At 38.2% G+C, this 17,580-nt stretch overlaps 1 protein-coding gene and 1 non-coding gene across 6 annotated transcripts in view; one reads left to right on the top strand and one right to left on the bottom strand.

Annotated features, from left to right (window-relative positions):
- The window catches only part of TMEM62 (transmembrane protein 62), a 47,594-nt gene that overhangs the window by 18,712 nt on the left and 11,302 nt on the right, over positions 1–17,580 (bottom strand). Inside the window, exons 1-5 of one of the 5 annotated variants that reach the window (XM_015237180.3) lie at positions 7,988–8,147; positions 7,330–7,441; positions 6,036–6,173; positions 3,894–3,939; positions 334–475 (exon numbers count right to left, since the gene is read on the bottom strand). In XM_015237180.3, the coding sequence (XP_015092666.2) occupies positions 334–475; positions 3,894–3,939; positions 6,036–6,075 (228 nt within the window). In that variant the 5' untranslated portion in view covers positions 6,076–6,173; positions 7,330–7,441; positions 7,988–8,147. The other 4 variants (XM_072962587.1, XM_072962588.1, XM_072962586.1 and 1 more) reach the window with 4 other exon arrangements.
- Positions 2,895–2,967, top strand: TRNAG-ACC (transfer RNA glycine (anticodon ACC)). The gene has a single exon. It is a non-coding gene; the product is annotated as a tRNA-Gly (tRNA).

Here is a 17,580-nt window from a genome sequence, read left to right on the forward strand (position 1 = left end):
ATTTAGAAATACACAATACAGTATACAAAGCTGTGTGCTCTGTACCTTGCAAAGTGCATGCTGCTCTTAGTACATATTTAATAAATGTTTATGGAATAAACGTAAAATATAAGGCACTTCTTGCCCAGATTTGGGGACAAGAATGGGGATAGCAATAACAGGGTTGAAGTGGTCAATAATTTCTTCTAGCCATAACTGTAACTACAATAAAATTGTTCTAAAGCATTTCTAGGTAAGAACTTTTTTATCCAGGATAATTTTAAGTGAGTCACAGGTATCTGAGGAAAAAGTAAAAAAGGTTAGCTACAAAGGGAAGTGAGATTTTTACTGTACCTGATCCAAAATTCCAAAGAAATTAAAAGGTCTCTTAGGCCCTGGATTCAGGGTGGCATCCAAAGAGATGAAAGAATAGTTGCCAAAGGGAGTACTGTGCACATAATGGAAGGAGCCATCCCTACGTACGGCAGAGTATTTCCTAAAACAAGACAGGAAAGTTTAGTGCAATCATAAAAAGACAGAATGAGTTCAAATTCCTTCCCTAATGTTATACTATATTTTACTTCCTTTGAAAAGGAAATTTCCATAATCTGACAGAGAAATATGCTAAACAAGATCCACAATGAATAAACTGATTAAAAGAAATTTTAAAGATTTTCTCCCATTGTCTCCAAAGACTCAGGCAAATATATTCATCAGTAACCAAGCACAAGGTCAACAAGCAAAGCAGAGAAGCTAATTTATGCAGTCCTCTAACCATTTAAAAAGAGATGACTCAGAATCCAGTGAAATGGTGCTTATTAATCATTTAAAAAGTTAAGTGAGGGCCTACTAAGTAGCCAGCAGAATTCTTGGTGTAGTGAGATACAAGAGTCTTTCCTTCTTGAAACAGGACTGCAGAGGCTTAACTCACAGTAAAGCTTTGCAAAGATGCAGTCACTGAGCCAGGAGAAAAATGCTAGTTAGGTCTGGACAAGTAAATCTTTTTTCAGTTCCTAAAAATATACTGATAACATATGCAGGGTCACCATATCCAGTAGTGAAAATCCTCACCACTACCTTAAGTATCAACAGTGTTCAGGTCTCCAGAAAGTTGGAATGTGAGAGCAGGGAGAAGGGATGTATAACAGAGCATACAGAGTCAGCACTCATTAAGTATTTGTTGAATAAATGTGAAAGAAAGTACAGATTATATTGGGAGCACACCTTTATTATTCAAATGTTAGAATATTATATGAAAATATCTAAGTGTCTTATATGATGTTTTACCTAAGAGCACATATTAAAAAAACAAAAAACTTCTGAAATGTAATGTGCTACCAGGGAGCTGTACTTAAGCAACAAGAGCCATCAAATACATCATAAATAAATATATTATTATAGATATTGCAATTAATAGTCATTAGTTCTATTACCTCTCTTCTTCGTATTTTTAAAATTTCTATTTTGGGTTTTTTTCCTCCTTCAAAATATTATTTACACTTTTCCTGCTTAGTTGTTTTAAGAGTTATTCTTCAGGATCTTGTAATCTCACATATGTTGTTCCCTTTCCTACATTTCTGACATATATTAAAATTCAACTATCCAAAAATAAATCCAACTATCTGAAAGCAGAGGTTAAAACATAATAGTTCACATTTTTGAATTCTGAATGTTGGCATTCTCTTGGCCATTCTAGAGATCAAGATTAAACCTTAAGGTTTTTTTTTTTTTCGTTTCCTTCAGGGTGATATTTTTGCCTATAATTCTAGCAAAATGTCATCTATTAAATCCAGATAAAGTTTAGGTGGTTAGAAACAAAAATATAAAGGTAAGAAACTTTAAAGTGACTAATAATTTTACTTTCCCAATAACTAATAAGATCCTAAGTCCTAGTAATTCTTCTTAGAAAATGTCTCTTAAGTCCATTCCCACAGTCACCATCAAAGATATAGTTAATAAGAAGTGAAAGTTTTTCATCTGTGTCCTTTTCCTTTCTCACATTAACAAAAGAGAACCACCTCATCTTCCAAATTATGCAGTGACTCTTAATTAAATGTTAACCAGTGCTTTTTGCCCTCTCACTCTCAAACTGATGTCACCATCCCCATACCCATGAACTTTGTTCAGACAGATACATCTCTATTCATTTCGAGCTCTTTCCATATCATGGCTAGACTACAGCAGGATTCTTCCATTTGGTCTACACAACTCCAGTCTCTCCCTTTTCCTTTTTATCCCTATCTTTTTCCTATTTTGTTGTGCGATTGCACTTTATAAAATATTATTTTCATTATGTTACTCATCTCCTTACGAACCTTCATTGGATTATGAACGACTACCTATCATATCTAAATTTCTATGCTTGTCACCTAAGACCTCCATAAATTGGCTCTACACTATCTACCCTGTATCATACCAGTTCTCAGAATGAACCTTTATTCTGGTGATAGCAGTTTTCTTACTGCCCTCCAAAGCTCATTCTAGCTTTTAAAGCTCTGTTTATGCTGATCCTTTTGCCTAAAATACACTCTTTAGAATTTCTCACTTTTCCAAATGCTACCTATCTTTTAAGACTGGACACAATTTTTACTTCTTTTGTGAAGTTTCTCTAACCTACAACTAGCAGAGAAATAACTTCTGGAAAGCTAACGCACAGCACAGTAATTATAGCCATCAATACTATATTATAAACTTCAAAGCTGCTAGGAGACTAGACCTTAATTGTTCTCACAACAAAAAAAGAAATGATAATTATGTCACATGATAGAGATATTAGTTAACCCTATGGTGATAATCATATTGCAATATATAAATATACCATATGAATATGTTGTATACCTTAAACACCCACAATATTATATGTTAATTATATATCAATAAAAAAATAAATAAATAAAAAATAAAGTCTCCAATGGGGAGGGCATAGCTCAGTGGTAGAGTGCATGCTTACCAGGCATGAGGTCCTGGGTTCAATCCCCAGCATCTCCACTAAATAAATAAGTAAACCTAATTACCTAACCCCTCCTAAAAAAAGACCCATCAAAATTTTTAAATAAAAATTTATTAAAAGTCCCTCTATGTCTATGCTGACCTCTGCCTTTTTGGATTTCTCATAGTCATAATTATGTGTAACAAATAAGCCGGCATTTCAGTCACTCCTTCATGCTCTTTTCTAATTGTTTCTTAAACAATTTTTATCTTCCTTAGATAGACTTACTTGAAGGTAGAGGTCATATTTTTCAATATTAGCTCTTGTACCTCTCACACTAGCCAACTAATGATGGCTCTCAATAAATACTTGCTACTTGACTGACTGGCAATGTAGAACAAAGCCACTGAATACCCTGGACCAGAAAGTGAGATTATAGCCAAAAGAATTCTAGAGAATTGGTTTTCTAAGTCAAAGATCTTTCCATATTCACGGCCTTTTTCATATTCATGGCACATAAAAATCTTGTTAATATTTGTATGACAAACTGGACTGAAAGGACAAAGCAGCCAAGGGTGACCAGTTGGGTTCTTCAGCCACCACAGAGGCGGTGTATCTCAGCATTCCTAAAATCCACATACTCTGGCTCACAAGCTCTGATCTAAATGACTTTTGCTGTCCATCAATGGCAAAAAAAAAAAAAAAAGTCTTTGTGGAATGTTAAAAGTACCATTAGCCAACAAAAAGCATTAAAGTAGATGAAATAAAAAGAATTGAAGGAAAGAAGAGGTTTGAGGAAACAAACAAAAGTTAATCACCTAAATAAATAAATAAATAAAATTTAAAGGCTCCTTTTCTAAATTACCAGAGGTTCTTTATACAGAAATTTTCTCTGTTATAAAACATTTTCATTCATTTAGTTCATTAATTGCACCCTCCTTGTAACAGACTCTACATTGTGGTCTGTTTTCTGTCATTACAGTACCTGTAATAATTCTCAACACTCTCCAGACTTGGAATGTTGAATGCATCTAATTAAAAAAAAAAGAGCAAACATCATCTACATGAAAAAGAAAAATGTAAACATATTAATGACTAAACAAAAATGACAATTCTTTCAATAACACCTTAGATGACAGAATGCCAATTAATTAGATTGGCATTTAATTTTAATCTTTAGAATCTGATAACTTAGTTGAATTCAAATTATCTAGAAACTTATTTAAGGCACCTGGTATACTGAAAAAGAATAAATACTTTGAATTATGTACTATTCAGAATAAATCAGTTTGAAGTTATAAGACTGGATGGTCGCTGCTGTTTTAATCATGTGATTCTGGAAGCCAGGAAGAACTGGATTCATGTCTGATGTCCGGACACATGCCAAGTGCTTCTACGCAGCAGTTGACTTTGATAACAGGGCCAACGCCCTCTCTTCTTAAATCTTAAAAAAGATTCAGTAATAAAGGAGTTATATAATGATAAAGGGTAAGGCTGAGGGTATCTTAGAATTCTTATCTGGAAATACAATGATTTCATAGAGCTTGCTTGCCTGGTTGCAATAGCTAAAATTGTTTATCAGCTTTGACTTCCAAGAATCTACTACATTTCTAATAATCTTAGAGACTAAGCTGTAAGTTCAATTACAAAGAAATATTATTGTGTACATAATCCTCTTGCTAGGAGAACAACTCTGTTGTAGTTAAATCTTAATAAAGATTTATATACATATATATTTGTATACACACACACATATATATCATGAGCATTTATGCCATTACAAGTCAAGTTAAAATATTATGAACTTCAAAGGACTATCCAAATTATTTAATCACAAGAGTCCATTTTATATTTATTACTTAAAATGACAGTAGTTTGGCTTAGAAAACTTAAAAAAATATACACAGATTTGCTTTTTATTGCAAAAGAATCTGACCTGTATCACTAATTAAGAGCAGGAGAAAAGGGAAATGTAAACATACCAGAGAAAGTTGTAAGCCAGATATCCTACTTTTAATTTATAATTCCTAGCTGCTTTGTAAGAACTATAGTTGATCCTTGAACAACACAGGTTTGAACTGTGTGGGTCCACTTATACAGATTTTTTTTTCAATAAATACATACTACAGTACTACACAAGCCTCAGTTGGCTGATCCACAGATGCAGAGGGCCAACTGTAAAGTTACACATGAATTTTCCACTGCCTGGGGGTCAGCGCCCCTAACCCCCACATTTTTGAAAGGTCAACTGTATCTATAAAGAGGGCATTTTCTGATCAAACCAATGACTATATTTCACCAGGTAGAATTATTTGTTTAAAATATAGCTTTTAAAAAAATACATTAATAACGTACTCACAGCAATGAATAATCAAATGAAGCAGACAAATGGAGTACTTAAGTAACCAATAAGAAAGTCAACTTTTATAAAACAAACAAATCTACCATCAGGACTCTGGGAAAATAATTCATTTCCTTACTAACACAACAATTATAATGTAAAAAATGGGAAGGGATTATCCATTTCTTTCCCCTTGCATATGGGGATATATTTGCTATTTTAATTTTTCAATGTATATAAAGTAAAACTCAATCTTTGTGAAGTATAGTTCTATGGATTTTGACAAATGCATAGTCATATATCTACCACTACAATCATGACACAAAACAGATCCATCACCCCCAAAATTATCTCATGATGTCTCTTTGTAGTCAACTTCTCCTCCTACCCAACCCTGTCTTCAACCCTGGACAACGGTAATCGATCCTCTGTCTACAGTTTGCCTCTTCTTGAATGTCATATAAATGGAATCACACAGTATGTAAACTTACAGGTTTGACTTCTTTCACTTAGCGAAATTATATATTTTTAAGCATCCATCTGCAAGGAGTTTGCTAGAAGCTTTCCTTCCATGTAAAGAAGAAAGGACCGTACCGACTTTCCCCTCAAGGCCTAAAAGTTACATCTGAAGTTTTAAAATCACATATTATACATAGCTGGATTTCATAGTTGTGGCCTCCAGTATACCTAAACCTAAGTTACAATCTCCCATTTTAAATTGCAGAAACTAGGCTCCTGAAGGAGAAAAAAATCTAGTCTTAATTATAACTGGGACTTGACTCTCACCATGATTTCCTTTGACATCGAGCCACTTGGTTTTTTCCATGACCCTTGTCTTCTTCAGAATACCCTGGTAAGTTTGCCATTCTACCTCTTGCTGCCTGGATCCCAACTGTTCCTTTGTTTTGGCATCTGTCAGGTCTCCTGTAGATTTACAGATGAACTGAATCACACTGTAAAATGAACCTGGGGTTCAATTTTTTTGTTAATGCATATCAAAGAACAAAGATATTTAAAGTACTCAACATGTAAAGCATAACCACTTATGAGTCCATCTCGGTCCACAGCAAGCCATCTAAAATAAAACTCTCAGCAAGGGCTTTCTTTCTTTCTTAGATGTTAGCGAGTGCCTATTAAACCTCCTGTGATATTAGAAATGGGTTATGAATAATATACCTTTAAAGAGAGCAGTACAAAATGCATCATGAGACTGTGATAAAATGAAAACTCCTTAATAAGAAATTCCAGCACTCTGCAGGGTGACCTTATTTTCCAAACTCACAATCAGGATATGTGATCTGACCAAGAATTATTTTTACAGCAAGAAACAGTCGGGTATGTGTAGTTTGGACAACGAAATATCCAAATTTCTAGGAAACTAGATAGACACTTAAAATTGAGGTTTCCATAAAATGAGGACTTTATCCTGTCAGCAAAGGTGTTTCAGTAAGGCGGATGGGAGATGAATTCCCCAATAGCGAGGATAGATACTCCTTTAGCTTATTCTCCAACCCAGCTGGGAGCAAATGATTAGGGGTTTGAAAACTCTAGGGACCCAAGTCACAGAAGTACCAAAGGATGAAAAAAAGTGTCCTGAGTTACTTGAAGCCTCAAACAACTGTCAATATAAGATTGATTAATACCGTAAAGAAAATGGAAAACTCAGAACCAAAAAAAAAAAAAAAAAAAAGAGAGAGAGAGAGAGAGACAGAAAGGAGGAAGAGGAAGAAAACTCTTGAGTTGTGGTTAAAGAGCTTTCCTTAATTCTCTCTCAAATCCACAAGTGCAACCAAAAAGACAGATACAGATACACAAGACGGGACACTAATAAGAGAGTCATGAGCCCTGCTTCTTCCGCTTGAGCAAAACTTTGCCATGGCAAGTCATTTAGCCCGGATTCTTGACTCAGTTATCCATAAACAAAGGAAATTATAATGTCCCATCTCCTCTCCAGAAGAAGGACTCACCTGAGGCTCTAGCTACAGGTTTGCTAACGACCCCAAAGTAAAAAGCTGCAGCCTTGGCTAGCATTCTACCATCCAGATCACAGAACAACATGACAGCACCGCAACCTCCCTACCTGTTGCTAGGACGAGAGCTGGTTGAATGATGTCAATAGTTTCAGAACAGAACTTCTCTAAGTCTACAGCTCTGCCTGGATCACGAAACCTGCTCAGGTGAATGTCGGATATCTGCGGAACAGATATTTGAGTCAGGAAGAGGCGGCACGGAGAGAGGCGACTCAGTGGCTCTCTCCAACGGAAAGAAAAGGCAAAGATGCAGCGCATCAACGAACCCCCAGGTAGGGACCGAGCCCCCCTCCCTCCGCCCAGAGCTTGGGCCCAAGCAGGCACGGGTCACGCCCCGGCAAAAACTGCCGGCGCCTAGCCGCCTCTGGCCAGCTCTGCACCCACCCCGCGCCTGAGCTCCCGCTGCGTCACCTGCAGACCCCAGAAGATGTTGGTGGCCGCGGGGCCCGGCGCGGGGTGTGGGCTTCGTGGGGCGCGGGGCTGGGGCAGGGGCGAGGGCGGGCCGGCCAGGCCGTAGTGCTCCAAGAGCACGGCCGCCATGGCCGCCGCCGCCAGCCCGGCGACCACCCTGACAGCCAGCGCTGCGGCCATTCGGCCCGCAGGGGCGCGGCCCTTGCCGTCCGCGGCCCGGACCGCGCGGCGCCCCTGGAGCTGCTCTGGCCGGACTTCCGGACTCTATGGTCGCGGGGCCTAGGGCGCCGCCCGCACCTGCGTCTCGCGGTGCACCTGCTCCTCCTGGCCCGCCGCCCGCGTCTCTGGGCTCGGTTTGCTAATGTGACGCGAGTGAAGAAAAGGAAACCGAGACCCCCAACGCCACTCGCGGTTGCTGAGGTGTGGCAGGGAAGGAGCCCTGAACTGAGGGCGGAGGCTAGAGTCCTGGCTCCGCCTTAGACAATCAATCCTGACCTCGGTGGGTCAGTTTCCTCACCTGTGAACCGGAGTTAATACCTCCCGTACGTACGTCACAGAGTCGTCGTGAGAATCAAAGTATATATTAGGACGCCTTTAAAATTGCTGTACAAATGTGGCAAGTAGCTTCTTCTGGCTCCTTCTGATTATTAACAATGTCCCTTCATAGGTTTTCTGTATATATAATCCGTATGTTTTGTGAAAGTTGTTTTTTCCTAAACCTGATTTCACATGCGCTTGATTACATAATATTCCAATACAGTGGTGTATCATTCAGTTAATCAGTTTTAAAATACTTCCTATGGGCTAAGTACAAGAAAATTAAATTTGGTTCCTATCCATTCCCTTATTGTTGAACTTTTGGATTATTATGTTCTGAACAAACATTTTTGCATAAACGTGTTTTGAATAAACATTCTGAATAAACATTTCTGCTCTGAATAAACATTTTTATACAAATAGGGCCCTTTTTTGAACCTTTTTGAATTATTTTAGTGGGGCATGTTGCCAGTATTGGAGTTATGCCAATTTCAATTTGTTAAATATTTTTTGAGTACCTTTGGAGTAAAGACATTGATCTCAGCAGAAAACACAGAATGTTACCATAATGGTAAGTAGCTAAAGAGCCACGGTTCATTATTTTAGAAGCTTATGTAGCAGAGAGAAATACACAAATGAATTTAAGAAGAATATGCCATTTGCCACAAGAGACGAATTTCAGATATAAAAGGCTAGAGGAAGCGATCACATCTTTGGAGAGAGTCTGGAAAAGTTTAATTAGGGAAGTGGCATGTAAAGGATAAATAGGATTTCTGAGTGGCAGAGACTGGGAGTGGGGTGAGGCAAAGCACTTTCCACCAGGATTTAACAACATGAACCAAAACTTTTTAAGGTGAGAAAATTCAAGTCATGTTGAGGAGACAGTGAGAGTCCTCCTTATTCCAGGGTTTGGCATCTATGGATTCAACCAAACATGAGGATGTGGAATCTGCAGATACAGAGGGCCAACTTTGGGACCTGAGCATCCACAGATTTCGGTAGTGGAGGAGGGAGGAGAAGGAGGTGGAGATGGACTCCTGGATATAATACCACGCGGTTGCCATGGGAAACTGTACTTCAGTTTGCCTGTGACTGGGTTATGCCTTGGGGAATTAGAGCAGGCCCTTTGAGCCACATGGCAGAAGGCCTCTGTAAATGCCAAGAATGAAGCTAGATCTGGCACCAGCATAGGGAACCAATTGAACAGAGGTGTGGCACAGAGTCCAGTTAAAAAGAATATTGCACTAATCCTGTGCTACAGTCTTAATGTGTCCCCACAAAATTCATATGTTGATCATATTTGGAGGTGGGGGCTTTGGGCTCCAACCTCATGAGTGGGACTACTGTCTTTCTAAAAGAGGCACTAGAGAGATCCCTGGCCCCTTCCACTATGTGAGGACACAGCAAGAAGTCAGCAGTCTGCAACCTGGAAGAGCCTTCACCAGAACCTGTCCACACTGGCACCCTGATCTTAAACTTCCAGCCTACAGAACAGTGAAATAAGTGTCTGTCATTTACAAACCACCCAGTCTGTGCTATCTTGTTACAGCAGTCAGAATGGATTAAGATACCCAGATAGTGGGTAATTACAAAGGCCTGAAGTAAGAAGATGGGAGAGTGTGACACTGAGATTAGAAAGAAAGGATTGTAAAGACAGAAACTACTGAATTTGATGGCTGATTGGATATTTGAGGGAAGAAAATGAGATAGTTAAAAGTTAGACCTAAAGTTTGGAGCCCAGGTAAGGAAAAAACTAGGGCTATAGTGTATATGTAGAGAGCACTGTCCATCTGAATAAAGTTTTTGGTTTTGTCTAACACTGCACCACTAGAAAACATCTAGATGGATCTCTTTAAACCAAATTTGGAAGATATGGTTGAGATGATCTGGTTTAAAACACAGGCAATGTGGCATACAAAAATGCATTTGGAAAGGCTTTGGGGGAACCTGCCTTAAAGATATGAGAATTATTTTCCAGAAATGGAATACAAGAGGCTGTGTGACAGATGACAGGGATAGACATGCTGTGAAGACATCTTGGACAGAGAAACATAGTTTTAGTCACAAAGGCCAGCAGTCTGAACTTCAGACACTGAATTATAACCAAGCTGCTTCACTCAAGGTGCTCAAGGTGAGTAGAAAGAGGAAATTATTTATTTAAGGATGGTTAATGATTCTCCAGGGAAATACTGGTTTGACCAGCTAATCACTACAAATTAGCATAAAAGGTGGTTCTCAGTTCCTCATAGTCAGAGGAGAATGGTAGATTTCTTATAATCTCATAAAGATAGCAAGCAGCAATTCACCATGAAAGCAAACTTTCCTAGAACTAAAGTCAAGGGAGAATTTATCACTTGGACATTTCACAATACAATGTACATTGTCATCTATAGTCATAAATTGAACTGCATGTTGCATAAACATGAGATGTAAAAATGATCTTCATATCACTATTTCTTATACTAACCTTGATTAAAAATCCAACATTGAATTATTAAGTCATTGTTCTGTGAAGTCATTTTGTTACCCAACCAGGTCCATTCGCTCAACATGCAGCAAGTCAAATGTTGAGACTCCCAGGTTTATGGCTTAGAGTTTTTTCACAAGGCAGCTAGATGAGGAGATGAGAGAGTAAATCTTGCCTCCCCGAAGGTGAGGGAGTTGGGATATTTATGGGATAAGCAGGGTGGTCTTAGGCGTGGGGAAAGGTGATTGGAGTTAGGGGGAAAGGTGAAGTCATCGGTGCTCTGCGCAGGTGCGCTGGGTTACATGTTTCTGCATATTCAAAATGGAAGTGCTTAGCACTATCTGAAGGTGGAGTTTTCCTGCCCTCTGACACCAAAAGGCTTTTCTTCAGACATCTGCCCAGGCTCAGTTTTAGAGGTCAGTAACCCCAACAAGCCCCATCCAGTTCGCTCTGGCCAAGAGCTGACTCCAAGTACCTGTAAAACAACTGGGCTGTATGAAGTTGAAAAGGTGTGCAATTAAAGTGGTAGGAAAAAGAAAGAAACAAAGAAAGAAAAATACAATAACTAAAGCAAGCTCAATTAATGAAGGAAGTTTACAAGCAAAGGGGTTTTAACAAGCTGTTCCCACATCTATTGTTCTGTAAGACAAGCTCAAGAATTTTTGTTAGTCATCAGCTTCTGTTAACTCTATGGGGCATGGTTTCAGTTTCCATAGCTAAAGTAATATAATCAAAAAAGTTTTTTGTGTGTATAAAGATTTTTTAAAATTATTTTTCAAAATTGTGATAAAATACATGCAATGTAAAATTTACCACCTGATGACTGAAAAAACCCCGCACAATGCAAGAGTGGTAAGGTATAGTTTTATTCTCGGCCCTTACTGAGAAATATAGCTCAGGAGACAGCCTCTCAGAGAGCTCTGAGGAACTGCTGTGAAGAGGCAGGGGAGGAGCCAGGATATATATGAATTTTTTTGTTGGGAAAAAACAGGTAGTCAAGCATAAAAACATTACTGCTAATGACAAAGAATAGACATCTCAAGTTAATGATTTTAGTGCTTTTCTATGTCTAGGAAGATGCAAGAATCTGAGGTTACTGAAATATTTCCTTAGATATGCATCTTAACTATTTAGGGGCCCTCATATCCCAGGCACAGAATTCTTCCTGTTTTTCTCCATCCTGAATTCCTCTCAGGGCAACATTGTCAGTGGGCAACTGCAGTGGGCTGCAACTTAATTCTTGTAAAACTGGAATGGTGGGCAAAATTCTTTGTTCTACACACCTTTAAGTGTACAATTCAGTGGCATTAAGTACACTCACTCTGCTGTGCAACCATCAACACTATCCATCTCCAATTCCAAACTGAAATGCTGTACCCATTCAATGTGAATTCCCCATTTTTCCTTTCCTGCTCCTGAGCTGCTAGTAACGACTAATAAGAGACAATGACCAGAGAGCCACTTTGGAATGAATCAACTAATGCAAGTTTGGTTAACATCAAATCCATTCTTTACATCTATTTAAATGTATGAAACAGGTATAAAAACAATCATAAGATTGTCAGCTTTCACATTCCTGTGATACAAATGTCACTTTGCCATTCCTGCAATGAAGCGTGAGCCCACAAATCTTAAACTAAAAAAAAAAAAAAAAAAAAAAGCTAAGGACTAGTGCCCTCAGCAAAAATCAGAAAAAGCACCAAACTCAGTCATAATGTTAGGTAGTTTAGATAGAAATGAGCACTGGGCAGGCGGAGAGGAAGGGGAAAGGAACAATCCAGAACACAAGGAACCTGAGCTGTCAATTAACCAGAGCGCAGGGAATCAATCAATCAATTAATTAACCAGTTACAAAACCATGATAAAGAAACAGGAGGAAGGAGAGAGTGGCGCCATTTTTCCTCTCTTGGATTGGCCTGCTCCCAATTCTAGGGAGTGTACTCTCTTTAACTGTTTTTTTATTTCACTAATAAAAATTTTGCTTATCACGCTTTTTCCTGACTCTTGTCAAAAATCTTTTTTTTTGAGTGACAAAGAACCGAGGTGATTCTTATTTTCCTTTTCCAGGTAACATTAATTTTGGTGTTTCCAGTTGGCTAGTGTTCTTGATTCTTATTTCCTGTTTCCTGGTAACAATAAAACTAAAAACTACCAGAAAAATATTTACTACTTTTTTTTAAATTTAAAAGTTAACCTTGCGTAGGGAACTATGCAATAGTTTGTAATTTTTTGTAATATTTTGTAATAATGGAAAATAATCTGAAAAAGAATATATATGTAAACTAAATCACTTTGCTGTACACCTGAACATAGTAAATTGACTATACTTCAATAAAAATTAAATTAAATTAAAAAATAAAAGTTAGCCTTTATTCCTTACGCCAGTGGTAGATATGCTGGTATTCATTCTATTGTTATTCTTTAACTTGTACATATATTACATGTAATCTTTAGTATTATAAAATATTTACCACAAAATTTTTATGAGATATATTTAATTAAAAATATAACAAATGCATACTTTATGCATCAAAATTTTAAACATATTAAAATACGCACTTGACCTGATATTTTCTACTTACAACTTATCCTAAGGAAAAATATGGATGTTTACTGAAATTTACCAAGTATGTTTATTACAGCAAAATTTATAATAGAAAATTGGTAACAAACTAAAGTAAATGTTCCACATAAATACAAAACAGAAATGGACTCATAGATATAGAATACAAACTTGTGGTTACGAAGGAGGGTGGGTAGGAAGGGATAGACTGGGAGTTCAAAATTTGTAGATATTGACAGGCATGTGTAAAATAGATAAACAAGATTATACGGTATAGCACAGGGAAATATATACAAGATCTTGTGGTAGCTCACAGCGAAAAAAATGTGACAATGAATATATGTATGTTCATGTATAACTAAAAAATTGTGCTCTATACTGGAATTTGACACAACATTGTAAAATGACTATAACTCAATAAAAAAAGTTTTAAAAAATAAAAAATAAATAAAGTAAATGTTCCACAATAAGAGTCTTAAAAATAAAATGACACAGCCATACAAGGGAATTCCATATAGTAACCTTAAAATAATTTTGAAGAAAAAATTAATGTTATAAAAATATGTTAACATGATAAAGAGTATTTTATAAGGCTCTACAATATAATATCATTTCTTTTGCAGGGGGTAGGTAATTAGGTTTATTTATTTACTTAATGGAGGTACTGGGGATTGAACTCAGGATCTCAAGCATGCTAACATAATGTCATGTAACACACACACACACACACACACACACACACACACACACACACACACACACACACACACACACACACAGAGAGAGAGAGAGAGAAAAGAGACTGGAAGCATATACACCAAACTACCAACAATGTTTATCTTGGGATAGTGAGATCATATGAGATTATAGGTTATTTACATTTTCTTCTTTTTGCTCATCCATCTTTTCTGAGTTTTTAACAGTGACATTGTAAAGAGAAAAAAAATTTTTGTTTTGGATTAGCAATTTTTTTCTATAAAGGACCTGATAGTAAATGTTGCAGGCTCAGTGGGCCAGACTGTGTCTGTTGCAACTATTCGACTCTATCTTTGCACAAAAGCAGCCAGTCAGTACATAAATGAACGAGGCAGCAGCGTTCCAATACAACTTCACATTTGTACACTGAAACTTGAAGTTTAAATGTTTTTCATGTATTATGAAATATTCTTCTTTTGATTTATTTTTCAACCATCTGAAAACATAGAAACTATTCTTAGCTTGAATGAAGGTTGTACAAAAACAGTGATTGGGGGCCGTATTTTGTTAACCCTTGCTCTAGGACAACTATTCTTATTTTCCCACAATGATGAATTATCTTGATTTTTCTGTATGTTTGGTTTTCCAAGTTCTTATCACTAATAACCCTTCACCAGTTGTCTGTACTTCTACTTGGCACTTTTAAACCCTTCAAGTATTGTGTCATTTTTATTTTTCAGAAGCAGCCTCTCCTAGAGTTTCATGACTTCTAACCTGGCTGTTTGTTCACCATGTCTGGTGCACAGTTAAAGTCTGAGTACCTACTTTCACTCTGTTCCTAGCAATTCCTTTTGCTTTTTATTTCTCTTAGTAATACAGTATTCCATGGATTGCTCATACTCAACTCACCACCACTTTTATTCAAGTTTTGTTGAACTTTTTCTCCAAAGTGTCTAACACAGTGCATAGCAAACAATGTTAACAAAAAAAAAATTTTTAAGAGACTACATAGATGGCTGGCAAGCTGCACTGACGGGTGCTCAAACCATGATAGGTTCATCATGGGGTCCAGCTTGGGTCCTCTTCCTAGAATTTACTCATATCCTGGACAAATAAATCTGTTCATGTCTATTTAATCTGTTCACCAGACCACTTGAAGCCCAGGATTAATCTACTGCAAACTAGGGCTTTCACAGACTTGGTAGAAGCATCTATTTTGTCTCTCTCCAAACTATATTTTATTTTCCCGGTAGGTTGAGCTGTTTCTTGCATGTCTACACAAAGTTCTTTCCACTGAGCATTCCTCTCATTCGTCCCAATCATTTCCGCATCTCTGTGCTTGGCTCCTCTGTGAAGAGCACGCTCCCTGGAGTCTTAAGGATCTTGATTCACATCCTGACTTCCTTTTCCTAGTTGTGTTAGCTTTGACATATTCTTTATCTGTTTGATCCTCTTTTTCCACACCCTTTCCCTCTCCACTTTGGCTGCAATGCTGTTGTGTTTCATCACCTGCACAGACAGGATCCTCTGACAAGCAGTACCCTTAAATGAAAACTTAGATCCAGGGCTGAAAGTGAACCCAAGATCCAGGTCTATTTATGCCCCGTAAATGACATCTGACTCAATCTGAGCCAGCAATCTGAGTTTCACTCCAGCCAGAAATGACTCCCCAAGTGGGGAAAACTTCATCTTCAAAATGAAGCTAACCTCCACAAGTCAAGCCAAACCCAGAAATGAAATCTCTGCTCAGAAGACTTATTCTTCCAAAACTGGCGTTGAAGCCTCCAACCCTTATCACTTCAACACATTCTCAGGACTTTGTGGTTCTAAAAGAGGGCTTATCCTCCCACAGCTGTGGGAATGACCTTATAAGACCAAAGGGGACCACTGTCTCCACATCCTGGTTTTGACTCTACTGACCTCAATGACCCGTTTCTCAGCTTAATATTGGAATCTCTTTCTTCAAGTAGAATTTGCCCCCAAATGAGTGTGCTTTGGTCCACAGACTCCCTGAGAGGACAGATAGCCCAGCCCTTTTCCTCAGCTCAGAAACCAGATCTCTCTGGACATGATTCAGTATCTTCTCAGCTTCTACTCCTGCTGCTTAGAATCAGAAAATGAGGACAGTGGTACCATTCTATAATTTTATTTCTTGTTGGCTTCTTTAAAATTTGTATTTCCTTTAGTAAGCACAAAACTCACCTTAGGTTTGTATTGTTTTATTTTCTAAACCAATCATGAGATAAGATGTGGCCCCCTCTCTGAAGGTGGGCTAATTTTTCCACCAAATACCCCAAAGCAAACAATCATTAATAAAACCAACAAGCATTCCCCATACTGTAAATGCCTTTTCAAATTTGCAAAGGGGACACTGGATTTGTTTCCAAACATGTTTCATTTTTACACCTGTGTTCCAACTCTGCAACATTCAACTTGCTGGCATTTTAAAATCATGCCCAAGGATTTTCCAATATCTACATTTCCAACAGACCAAAGAATAAGCAATATGAGAAACAGTCTCTAATGTTAAAAAGCTATAAAATATTATTGACAAGGAACATGCCAGTCCCAGCTGAGACAATCCAGGAACTCTAGACAATGAACAATACAAATAGCTAAGAATAACCACTCATGTAAATTAAGGAATAACAGGAAGCTGGGACACAATCTTACTAGAACTGTAAAAACAATTCTACAAGATTTACAGATGGAAACCTTCAATTCAACCTAGATGCTTAATTTGTACATATATATATTTTAGTTTTACTTTCATATTTATACAAATTCTGCCTGCACATGGTATTTTTGTTTTCCAAACTTTCTAAAGTAGTCATTTTTTAGAAAAACACAAAATATAGTTATTTTTCCCATAATCTAGGACAAATTCATGTACTATCCAAGAATTTGGGAACTGGCTATGATTCTTTTTTAGTGACAAGTCCTGACTGGAGTCAGGAGATAATCTTTCATTAAATAGCGGAAAAATCAGGACCTGGAGAGCATGACCCGCCCACGTGATCAGGAGTTTGAGCCAAAAAAAGGGACACCAAGCATTGTTAACCAATTTGTTCTGCCTCCTAGGGGTGCGCTTACTAGCAAACGCTCCTGAGTTTCAGTGACGGTATGCAGGCAGCAAGGGGCGTTGAGAGTGGAACCCGCCAGGCTGCCGCTGACCACGCCCTTTCAAAGCCCCACCCCGTCGGTGATGGGAGGCTGCGGTTTCCATGGGGACGGTAAATAGCGCCAAGTTTTCTCCTCTGTCACTCCCGTCACACCCATGGTATGATGATAACCCTAAAGAAATGGATGCCAGAGTGTGAGGAGCCAGTGCTGGTAACTGGAACTCGAGCAGTGGGCTCCGAAACTGGTGCCCGGGATGGGAGTGGTTCTGGGCGGCCAGCACACAGAGGTGAAGTTCCAAATTAAAGGACCTCAAGCCAAACACCCGGGCGCCAAGTGCCGTTGGGGTTAAACACTGATGCTTAGGGAGGGAGTTGGGAGGTGACTGGGGCAAAGAGGACATAGCCAGGACTACGGGAAGATCAGACGCCTGGGCGGGACTCGGTAGAAGCCAAACTTTCTGTCTTCTCTATTCAGATACCTTACGAACTCTGAATAAATAATAGC

This window comes from Vicugna pacos, chromosome 6 (genome assembly GCF_048564905.1).
Source record: "Vicugna pacos chromosome 6, VicPac4, whole genome shotgun sequence".
In the NCBI taxonomy this organism is placed as follows: Eukaryota; Metazoa; Chordata; class Mammalia; order Artiodactyla; family Camelidae; genus Vicugna; species Vicugna pacos.